At 38.5% G+C, this 12,032-nt stretch overlaps 1 protein-coding gene and 1 pseudogene across 3 annotated transcripts; both read left to right on the top strand.

Moving 5' to 3' along the window:
- The first annotated feature begins 4,444 nt into the window (after positions 1-4,444).
- LOC147485333 (Acyl-CoA N-acyltransferases (NAT) superfamily protein) lies at positions 4,445-9,598 on the top strand. Of its 2 annotated transcripts, none has more exons than XM_086571404.1 (2): positions 4,445-5,134; positions 9,200-9,598. In XM_086571404.1, the coding sequence occupies exon 1, from the start codon at positions 4,535-4,537 to the stop codon at positions 5,117-5,119; it is 585 nt and encodes a 194-aa protein (XP_086427530.1). In that variant the 5' UTR covers positions 4,445-4,534; the 3' UTR covers positions 5,120-5,134; positions 9,200-9,598. The 2 variants fall into 2 exon arrangements, with proteins under 2 accessions (XP_086427530.1, XP_086427531.1); XM_086571405.1 differs by having other exon boundaries at positions 4,463-5,134; positions 9,222-9,598.
- On the top strand, positions 5,657-9,598 carry LOC147485334 (histone-lysine N-methyltransferase, H3 lysine-9 specific SUVH1-like; annotated as a pseudogene). The gene is made up of 2 exons (XR_015201344.1): positions 5,657-7,966; positions 9,200-9,598. The product of XR_015201344.1 is annotated as a histone-lysine N-methyltransferase, H3 lysine-9 specific SUVH1-like (transcript).
- Positions 9,599-12,032: the final 2,434 nt, after the last annotated feature.

A 12,032-nucleotide genomic window follows, 5' to 3' on the forward strand; every position in this document is an offset into this window, starting at 1 on the left:
GGCCCATAAAGAACTGTAAAACTGAATCAGTTCTGGACGAATTAGGCTTCAAGCCATACACCGTTGGAAACATCTCTGAGTTAGCTTTCTAACACAAAAAGCGGATTGTGAATCCGATCATCGAACAATAAATTATAGCCATTTTCGTCAGAACTGTCCCACCATTCCGAATTTCGAACTATTTCTTCTTTTTCGACAATCTCCGAATTCCAAATTCCAAACTCAGATATTGTTCATGGACCAAAACTAAATAAGTGAGTTTCACGATATATGGTAATCAATACCATTAATAAAATAGAATAGAACATGTCTTGCGCATGTGATTCTAAATAGATAACGTCTTACGTACAGTCAATATCTCATGAACAAAAAACACATCCTAAACGTGTTTCCCTTTCTCAGTCTTTTTAGTGGCATAAGCAAGAACTTTTAATCGCTTAATCCATAAACGAAAACCGATAAACAAACCTTAACCTTTCTTCGTATTCATCGTCAAACAACCTTAAAATTGTTGGTAACAATTGCTGCAACAAGAACAAACTGTGAATAAGAAGGCTGGCTGAGGCACGGATCAAACGCTTTCTTTAAGGTTGTTTTTAGCGTCGTTCCTCTTTATCTCGCAAAAGCGTCAACCTCCGGATACAACAGCCAGGATAGACTCTCCTTTGTTTATCTGCAGATAAACCAAAGAAGAAAAGAAGAACCACGATTCGATCTTATGAAAGCCCTCAACTTAGTATAGAAAATAGTTTTGCACCCTTTATTAGGCTGCTTTGCTCTAGGAGTATTTATAGAGGAAAATGTGGAGCACTTAGTAGATCCGGATAGGGCAGCCGATCCAGTTTCGATAAGAATTGGATTCTACAAGTCTATCACATCCGTTTCCCAATCCATATCCAATTCGTTTCCAAACTTATCCGGAAACAGTTTAAAAGAAAAAATGGTCTACCAAAAAGAAGATAAGGGATCAAAGAGAGCCCAAGCCCAAGCCCAAGTTCACCTCTTGTTTTATTCAAAATAACACAACATAAAAGTATATTGATTTTGTAGCTTTTTGTTCCTTGTAGTGGAGTGAGTGAGTGACTAAATTGAATTTGTGTAATTTTCTCATTTTTTGTAGATATCTCTTTCGTGTATGTAATTGTTTTGCTGTTCATGTTCCTTGTAAGTTTAACTTTTTCTTTTCTTTTCCAAACAATAAATTTTCTCTTGAAGGACGTACTCGCGCTCTTTTTTAACTGCCCCGTATGTATGTTATAAAATGGCATGTTTACCCTTATCATAACTTGCACGTGAAATGAAATTATATCTAAAGTAAAAAATCAACGGTTTAGATGTTAGATGTTACGTTGGTGAGATCGCGGGAAAACATAATATGATTCTTCCTCTCTCGTCATCACTTCATTTCATCTCTCCATCAATCCATCATCAACACATCATTACTTTCGTCGAATATGGTTCCGATTGTTGTTGTTGCTCAGTTCGATAGTTGTGTTCAAGCTTCAGTTCTTTGGAAGGATTAGTTTAGCTTGCAGACAGGTAAGTCTTTTATCAAGGTCTTTTTTGGGGCACATCAAAGAAAACTTCAGCCCAAAGTCCCAAACATTAATTCACCTCGATTGAGGACAAATCTCAATCACCACTAATTGCGACAATAACTAGGCAAGTATGGTTTTTGGCAAGTATAGTTGTGTTAGTTTCATATTCGTTGAAATTTGTATAATTTTTTCTGGTTATAATTTGAACTCAAGTAGTGTAGTGATCGATACACGTACGTTTCAAGTGTTTCAGCGGCCAAAATCCTTATATCTCCAACTGTTGGTATATATGGCAAACATGTACATTGAGTAACAGAGAGTAACTCTTAAGGACAAAACAAAAGTAAAAATCACTCTCAATTAAAACCACATTTTTTAATCACTCACAAGGACCCGATATATAAAAAGTCAAATATATTCTTGATACGAAATAAAAAACGGCTCAGGTAGATGTAAAGTCATTTATACCTTTTGTACAAAATAATAAACGACCCGATGTATACATATTTGAGGTATGAACAATCACTATTCATATATCAATATTGTTCATTCTTCAACATGAGCTATGAACAATTGTTGTTCATACCTCAACATAATGTATGAACAGTCAGAACACCTATTACAGTATGATACATCAACATAAGATATGAACAATCATATATTGATCATACCAAAACGAGAGAAAGGGTAAAATTGGAAACCATTTATTTCAAATATAGGCTATTTGGTTTTCTAGATTATTTTCACCCGAAAATTGTCATTGTAAGTGATTTTGAAAAAAGATTGTTTTAGAGAGTGATTTCGGCCCGAAATTGGTCCTCTGGACTATTTTCTTATATTGGGTAATTGATTTGACTATTTCCAAATCCAATTAGAAACATCAAACACGCACAGCCCAGGTATGTTGTTTGGTTTTAGGAAACCATTTGATATATGTTTCACACAGTTTCGCTCTTTTGGTACTCCAAATTTGTTTAAAAGTTGGAATTGGTATCATAAACTGATTGTATCCCATACGTGCTTGACATGGGTGATGGGCTATATATACCCCACTGTGAGAGCTACTTAGTGAGTTTCAATTTTGTAGCGAAATTTTATGAGTTCAATTGCGTGATTTTATCTAGGCCTATTGGTGAGTGATTGTATATTCTATTTGTTTTTTGTCTTGATTTGTAAACTTCTCCATTTTTTACTTGGTAGATTAGGCTAAGGCCGGATCATCCCGTCTCTACTAAGAGTACTAGCAATGGTGTGCATACGTCAAGCAACAATAGACGATGTACTAGGAATGCAAGCATGCAATCTACTCTGCTTACCCGAAAACTACCCAATGAAAGACTATTTCGACATCATACTCTCATGGCCCCAACTTTCTTACGTAGCAGAAGATTACGGCGGGAAAATAGTAGGTTATGTATTAGTTATATTATATGAAGATGAAGATGACGAAGAAGATGATGATGATCTATTATATGAAGATGAAGATGGCGAAGAAGATTATGATGATGATCTATTATATGAAGATGAAGATGACGAAGAAGAAGAAGAAGAAGAAGAAAAAAAAAAAGAAGGAGAAGAAGAGGAGGAGGAAGAAGAAGAAGGTAGTGGATGTCGTCTGCAAGGATACATTCAATCACTAGCTGTTCTACGAACTCATAGAAAACTCGGGTTAGCAACGAAATTAATGACAGTTGCACAGAATGCAATGGAACAAGTGTATTCTGTTGAAAAAGTTGCGTTACATTGTAGGACAAATAATAGCCCTGCGCTTAATTTATATACGAAGAAGTTTGGTTACGAGATTTGTAAGACTGAGGAGCACGGTGAAGATGCTTATTATTATATGGTACGGTCGTTGGTTACTCCTCAAAAAGCACATTGGGGTGATTCTCATCCGTTGTATCGTCTTTGTGAGTTGATGATTAGCGTCGCAAACAAGTCTGTCCAAAGCCTGTTTCCCTCAGGGCTACGCCGTCTTGTAGTGGAAAACTACCAGATTCATCGACTTATGTGGAGATTTTGATGATCTCACAATGTGTATTACACTATATTACCTACTGCTACTGTTATCCCATTCACGAGAACGTGATTCTGTTGATTATTAGTTCATTCAGTTTTCTAATTTGTTTCAATATGATTCTCTTAAGTAAACTAAATTGTTTCATTTTGTGTGCCATCATCATGGAAAAATATTATTGGAATTTGATCCAATCATAAACAATTACTTGCACAGTCACCCTTTCGTGATGACCTTGGTTCTTGCATAAATTGGGCACTACTTCACCACATTCTCTATGTTCCCATGCTAAATTACTAAGGGCATCTCCAATAAAGGGTGTAAAATTACACCTCCACATAGGCGCCACATAGGTGTCATTAGGATTTTACAACTCCAATTGTAAATTATTGTAGAGTTCATAAATATCCACTCTCTATTGTTCCCAATGGAAAAGTGTAAAAAAATTCAATTTTAAACTCGGATGACACTTAAAGTGACGTCTCTCTTTAAATTAAAGTCGGACGTCACTTCAAGTGTCGTCCGAGTTTAAAATTTTCAAATTTTCAAGTGTCCCTCTTTAGAAATAGATAGAGACGACACTCCAAGTAACGTCCGAATTTTTTTTTACTCAGACGTATGTTCAAGTGTCGCCCGGGCTTTTTATTAGCTGATAGCGAGAGGGGGAATTCCCCACCCTCTCTATCAACTAATACTCTATTACCTACGCTATAACACTCCCATTGGAAAGAGTTTTTTGACATTTGGAGTATAAAATTTCCACTCTATACGGTTTACACCCCCCCCCCCCCATTGGAGATTCCCTCACTAGTCGGTATGTACCCAAAAGTCTATCCAGGCCCAGCCCAACCCAAAAGTCTATATCTCGGCCCAGTCCGACCTAAAAAGCCCACTTTAAAACACACAACTTTCTCTATTTTTCCATTCAAACAAAAAAAATCGAGACAAATCCTCAAATCAAAACCCTAACCCTAGAAAAATGGTGTGCATACGTCAAGCAACAATAGACGATTTACTAGCAATGCAAGCATGCAATCTACTCTGCTTACCGGAAAACTACCAAATGAAATACTATTTCTACCACATATTATCATGGCCACAACTTCTGTACGTGGCAGAAGATTACGGTGGGAAAATTGTAGGATATGTATTAGCTAAAATGGAAGAAGAGAGTACTGAGTGTCATGGACATATTACTTCCTTAGCTGTTGTTAGGACACATAGGAAACTTGGGTTGGCTACCAAGTTAATGACAGCGGCACAGAATGCAATGGGTGAAGTGTTTGGTGCTGAGTATGTTAGTTTACATGTTAGGAGAAGTAATAGGGCTGCGTTTAATTTGTATACGGAGACGTTGGGTTATAAGATTCATGATATTGAGGCTAAGTATTATGCTGATGGGGAAGATGCTTATGATATGAGGAAGATGTTGAAGGGGAAGCAGAATCATGGGCATGGTCACGGACATGGACATGGGCATGGTCATCATCATCATGGTGGTGGGTGTTGTGGTGGGGCTAGTGTGTCGAAGAGGGGGGAGGGGAAATCGGCTGGTGGGGAGTGATTTTATGTTTTGAAGGTAATGTTGGGTTGGGAGATATTGGGTTTTGTTTGTTGGTCTTTTGTTATGTTAGTAGTTTGATGAATTTCGGGTTTTTAAATTAATGATGTAGTAATGGTAAGTTATTATGGTTTAAATTATGTTGAACGTGAATTATTATTCAATGATGTAGTAATGGTGGATTATTGTGCTTTTTAATTATATGGAAAATGTTGAATTATCGATTGGAATTTCGATGGGTGTTAATTGTATTGTCTTGTTTGTTTTGATTAGTAACATGGTGATGATGTTATATTGTGCTCTCTGTGTGAGTGTTGGAATTGTTTTTCTTCATTTTTGGATATGTTGAGTTTGCATGTTAATGTAGCGTAATAGTTCTGTAAGCGTAAGTGGCTGGATTTTCCTTGACTTTCTTGGTTTCGCCTTAAAATCAAACGTTTGTCCAAAGCTCAAACATCAAGAACCAAAATATAATAATAAAATAAAAAAATAAAAATGAAAACTCACACATAGTGCGCTCTGCGTTCAAAGAGAGAGAGAGAAAAGTGATTCAAAGTAGAAATTCACAAACCCTAACTTCAATTCAATTACTTATTAGGTAAACTTATTTTATTTTAGTTAATTATTACTATTGTTGTTGTTGTTGAAAAGAAGGCCATGAATAATAATAATACTTCATCTGGTTGTTATGATAAATCTAAAGTACTTGATGGAAAGCCTTTAAGAACATTAGCACCATTATTTCCATCTCCACCTAATTTGTCATCACAAACATCATCCCCTTTTGTTTGTGCGCCGCCTTTTGGACCTGTTCCGAATGGGTATAATCCATTTTGCCCATTTTACAATACTAATGACCAACCCCAGAGTCAAACTCCTTTTCAACAACAACCACCAATTCAGCAAATTGCTCCATTTGGAACTACACCGCCTCCTCAACCTCGACCGCCTTTTGGTACTGCTGGCCCGTCTAGTAATAAGTTTAAGAATAAGTTGGTAGATGGTGGTCAGGGTAATAGTTGTGGAAGGGAGGAATCTGGAGATAATGGGTGGAGTGATAATATGTGAAAGTTTGATGAAATGCAAAGTGGGCATAGAGTTAATCCTGCCAGATCGCCTTCTCTAGTTAATGTTTCTAGTAGTGTTGGAGAAGGGACTAGTAATGGAGTGCAGAAGGGGAAGTCGCATAAGAAAGTTAAGAGAAATGACGAGATTACGTTTTTTGCACCGGCAGATGGTGATGTTGAATCGGTTGGGGAAGTTCGGATGAAATTTGATGCGCTTAGACGGAGGTTCTCTCAGCTTGAAGATGCTAAGGAAACAAGTTGTGGTAATAAACGGGCTGATTTAAGAGCTAGTACAGCATTGATGAACAATGGGATTCGAGCGAATACAAGGAAAAGGATTGGAGCTGTTCCTGGGATTGAGATTGGGGGCATCTTCTTTTTCAGAATTGAGATGTGTTTGGTTGGATTACATGCTCCAAGTATGGCTGGGATCGACTACATGAATCTCAAGTTTGACCGTGAAGAAGAACCTGTGGCTGTAAGCATTGTATCGCCTGGAGGGTATGAGGATGATGTGTCAAGATAAGGATGTGCTGATTTATAGTGGTCAGGGCGGGGTATCTAAGAGGAAAGACAAGAAGGAAAAGGAAGCAGGTGATCAAAAGCTTGGAAGGGGTAATCTTGCTCTAGAGAGAAGCTTACACCAAGGTAATGAGGTTAGAATAATACGTGGTATGAGGGACCTGGTGAATGTTACTGGAAAGATTTATGTCTATGATGGCCTCTACAGAGTTCATGAGTCGTGGGCCGGAGAAAGGGAAGTCAGGCTGCAATGTTTTTAAGTATAAGTTGCTTAGAATACCTGGGCAGCCTGAGGCTTTTGTTATCTGGAAATCAGTTCAGCAATGGAGGGATAATGTCAGTTCTAGGCCTGGGCTTATATTGCCTGACCTAACTTCAGGTGCGGAAAAATTACCTGTCTCTCTCGTAAATGATGTCGATTATGAGAAGGGGCCTGCCCATTTCACATATTCGCGTACTCTCAAGTACTCAAAACCAATCAAGTCAATGGGTCCATCTGTTGGTTGTAGTTGCCGGAGCACATGCCTCCCTGGCGATCCCCATTGTTCGTGTGTTATGAAAAATGGTGGCAGTCTACCACACACTGCCAATGGTGTTCTTGTAGTACAGAAACATGTGATTCATGAGTGTGGTCCCTCATGCAAATGCTATCCTAATTGCCGAAATCAGGTGTCTCAAAATGGTCTGAGAGTCCGATTGGAGGTTTTTAAGACTAATGATAGAGGTTGGGGTCTGCGCTCATGGGACCCAATCCGTGCTGGTACATTTATTTGTGAGTATGCAGGCGAAGTAGTAGATGAAGTTAAGGTTGGGGTTGATATGGACGGAGACGAAGAAAATGAGTATGTCTTTGACTCTACCTGTGACATTGATGACTCTTTTGAATGGAATTATGCGCCTGAATTACTGGATGAAGAAAGACACGAGGCACGTGCTCCCCAATTATCTTTGGTTATAAGTGTGAAACATTCAGGGAACGTGGCTCGTTTCATGAACCACAGCTGCTCACCAAATGTCTTCTGGCAGCCAGTTTTATATGACCACAGCGACGAATCCTTTCCTCATATTATGTTTTACGCAATGAAACACATACCTCCCATGACAGAACTGACATATGATTATGGACTTTGTGGGACATACTTTAGGAATATGCAGAGAAGGGTGTGTTTGTGTGGATCTTACAAATGCAGAGGATTTTTTCACTAAGTTCCTGAAACAAAAGATTAGAGCTACGGAGGCTCTCTGTGTACTTCTTTAAAAGGTCAGGGATCTCTCAACTTGTATCTGTTTGCACTGTTTGCTACTGTCTCTTACTGCCTTTTTCCTATTGGCCTCTGTACCTGCTTTTAACAATTTATGCTTTTATGAAATTTTCAAATGCTTGTTTGCTTGCGGTCTTTGAGTTTATCAACCATATCTAGATTGATCAGGATAAAACTACCTTGAATACAACTTTACTACAATGTGGGATTGTGAATTTGTGATTCATTATCCTAGTGAATGACATAATGGCATGTACAAAGTGTGTGAATGGTTACATAAAAGTTTAGGGTCCAAGGTGTAGGGATTCTATTATATACATACCATCTTGAAACTTGTGTATTACATTGCATTTTAATGGCGACGCGTAGTCGCATACACAACGCCAGAAAAAATAAAAATAAAATGAATTAATAAAATGGCTGAGTGTGTTTTGCAGAATTGCAGGAGACATTTTCTATTTGATTAATTTATTATTTTATCGTTTTATTTATCATTTATACTTTTTTTCATGTCATAATGCCATAGCTTATATACCTTAAGTAGGTCTACATCTAGAAAATTCTCGGGGATGTTTCAAATGGTACTTGTGCTCTAAGGAAAGATTGAAATTTGAAAATAGCGAAATTTTGTTTCAAAAAGCATTTGAGGCATGGATAGATATAGACAATCTGTTGTTATTTTGCATGGTGTTTGTCTTCTACTGGAAATCCTGTAATTGGAGTAAGTTTCTGTTGACAGAGTTGGCTGATTTTATTCCAGTATGAATCAGTCTCTGTAAGTTGGGAAATGAAAATCTGCCTGAATTATGGATCTTAGATCGATTTTATGATTCTAAAATGTGGAATAACTGTGCATGAGACAAAGAGAACCAGGCTTTTCAAAATGATTACTGCAGCTTTCAAACTGAAACATCCTGATAGTTTTCAGTATGATAAGCTCGAGTTGTCACGAACCTCGGTGTTCTGATATGATTTGTTTCATATTTTCATCTCAACACATCATCCAATTCGGTCTTGGGCGCGGAGTTTTTATTGTCAATAAAAGCATTGCAGGGATCAATGACTTGAAAATGTAATGTTGAATCCAACTCAGTCTCTCAAGTGGCCCTCTTTGCTAATTTGTTAATGAATATCAATACACTTTTAATTGCTTATTTGATAATGGAATGTCATTTGCGCTTTCTAAGATTGCACTCTGATTCATTCTACTTATGTTCTACTTATGTATCCAGGTTCTTTTTTGGGATGTTGTAGGTTGTCGTCGAGAAGCTTTGTAGGGGATATCCACCATCAGGGAGTGGTGGTTCTGGCTGTGCAGATGAAGGATGCGCTGCTTTATGCTGCTGGTGTGTCAGGACATGGTAAAGTGAATGGTATCCAGCTTTGCAACTAGGACCACTGAATTAGTATGACTTGATATATATAATGTAATGCAGTTGGATTGGTCATTTATGGAAAAACAAGAAAAAAGGTGTTTTGTCTAAAGGACAAGTTTGGAGTTTTTCTCCTAGGCATTGTTAGAATTAATAAGTAGTTGTTTGTCCTTGGCAAATTGTGGCCCTTTTTGGCAGATAATATATTGAGGATCATGATACTTTCCAAGTTATCAAGAAGCCATTTCTTTTGTCAAATTTCTGGTTTATTCCACTTACACAAGTTCAGACACTGGCTTTGAAGAGTGAAAGGCATCAGGTTTTCACTTAGCAGAGCGAAAGTCTGAGATTAATCGAGATGAAAGTTCACTTCTCTTGTAGTGTAGCTGTGTAGATAGAGTATAGGCTCACAGGGCGTGGAGTTTGCACTTTGCAGAGTGTATGAGCGATGCTTAGTGTCTTGCCATTGAGTTTCCTAATGATTTATCCTTTTTGATTTCAAGTATTGACTTCTACCTTCTCGTAGGGACACGTTTTTTAGTAAGAATACTGTATACGTGGGACTGTGGGAGGGAACTCTGCTCCTCTTTTACACTTCTTGACGTCATATTGCTCCAAATTTTCACCTTTTTGTTTTATTAGTCTACAAATGGAGTAATTATATTGTAGAATGGTGCTAAAGAATCAAGGCCCTGACTGAAACAACGTCCGTAGGGATTATGAAGGCAAAGTATCTGTGTTCTTTTATTGCAGAAGGGAAAAAATAGAAGCATAATAGGGAAGACACAACCTCAAGTAAAATCCTGAATCCTTCTCTCTGTAATTTTACCCACTAAGAAATAGTATTGAGGTAATTTCTTGTCCGAATATGGTTGAAGAAAAACTAAATATTTCCCACGGCAATTAGTACTCCTAGTATGATTAAAAACATATGAATTTTGTCAAGTTGAACTCTTCTTGATGGGTATATTACTGCCTTAGCAATCCCACATAGACCATACTTAGTGTCAGCCACATTGCGTTCCATCCTGATGTATCCATCTTCTCCCCAATCAGCTCCCCATGAATTTTTCACAATCCAATATTTTATACCATTATCTACTCCATACCCAACAATAGTCATAGAATGGATTGAATCCGATCCACATGGTCCAGTGAAAATACCTGATTTATAGAACGTAAGCGTAAGTGGCTGGATTTTTCTCGACTTTCTTGGTTTCGCCTTAAAATCAAACTTTTGTTTCGCTGATTTAAGGAAAATCTGTAACACAATGGTGCATTGTAATGGTATATATTTACTCCATTAAGACTACTTGGAGATGTTTGCTAGATGGGGATTCCTGTGCGTTGGTAATTTGGTATGTGGAACTTACACACAGCTAGTCTCAAAAGGGAGAAATGCGTTTTAGGTATTTTGGGAAGAATAGATGTTTAACATGATTTACTCTAGCCATAGTTAGGCCATATGAATACTAGCAAACATGTTACTGTTTTCAGATGATCATTGTTTACTATTTGTTTTCTCTCTGTTTGCACATCGCATCCACAGAAGATGATTCGTATTGGTAATTTGGGATGTTAAGTCGAATGGGGCTTCTGTCAGTGGATCATGGCTTGGGGTCTGGTTACAAGTCCCTTTGGTTGAAGTTGCAAAACTTTGTATTGAGGGTACTGGTTTGTTGTATAAATATTATGTCTCTAAGAAAATTGTTGGGTGATGGAGCTAGGATGTGAATTTTTCTTAAGAATACATACAGTGGTGGCTTTCAAGCGATGGATTATAAGGAAATGATGTATGTAAAGGAGAGTTTTGGTTTTCCTTAGTGTTTGCGATGGGAGAGGGAAGAGGGTTGAGATTTTCGGAGGGGGACCGAAGTTAAACATGAGCGAAATGCCTCGATATCCTCTTTTTGTTTTTCTTTCTAGGGGAGAGAGGAATCAGGTCCGACGTAGTTCAAATAGGTGGTATTTATAGGCTTGAGGAAATATCAATCCGGGGGACATGTGTGTCTCTTGCACACGTGTAAGGTGGAGATCGTCAATGAGTGTTGGGCTGGTTATATTATAAGTCATGTGCTGATTGGGAGTTGGCGTGGTCGCCCCTATTTCCCGGTGGTGGGAAGTACAAGTAAGATTTTGGTAATGATTACCCCTGGTGGTGATCTTATTCGAGTATGCGCTCGTCTCGCCCATGCGTTAAATCGCATCGAGACATCTTTGTTCGCACCACCTACACGAAAGGAGCCGCTCCTGCGATCGGTCTTGGAGGTCGATGTCCCGAGTTCGCTTATGCCGCGCGCATGTGTGTTCACAAGGGAGCCGCTCCGCGTGTCGGTCTTGGAGGTTGATGTCCCCGAAGTTAAACTTATGCTCCACGCGTGCATGATAACTTTATGAGGATATCACTCCCCTACACAGCCCCCTCTCAATAGAGTGTTTATGTCACGGGAAACGTTCTGCTGAGAGAAAAAATGGAAGAACGTGTGGAACATGAGCGAACTGTGGTGGACGATCCGACTGGGATGGCGCAACTTTTGAATCATGTGGCCTGACAATTTGGCGGGAAAGGGAAGTTGTGGTGTGATTTGCACGCGATGAATCGTGCTTGATTGAGGAAGAAACGGTCGGTAGCGTTATACCTGAATCTACCGAAAAGACAATATCTTGGAACACGCGCGGGCTAGGGCATAGG

The sequence above is a fragment of the Coptis chinensis genome, chromosome 7 (assembly GCF_015680905.1).
Source record: "Coptis chinensis isolate HL-2020 chromosome 7, ASM1568090v1, whole genome shotgun sequence".
Classification (NCBI taxonomy): domain Eukaryota; kingdom Viridiplantae; phylum Streptophyta; class Magnoliopsida; order Ranunculales; family Ranunculaceae; genus Coptis; species Coptis chinensis.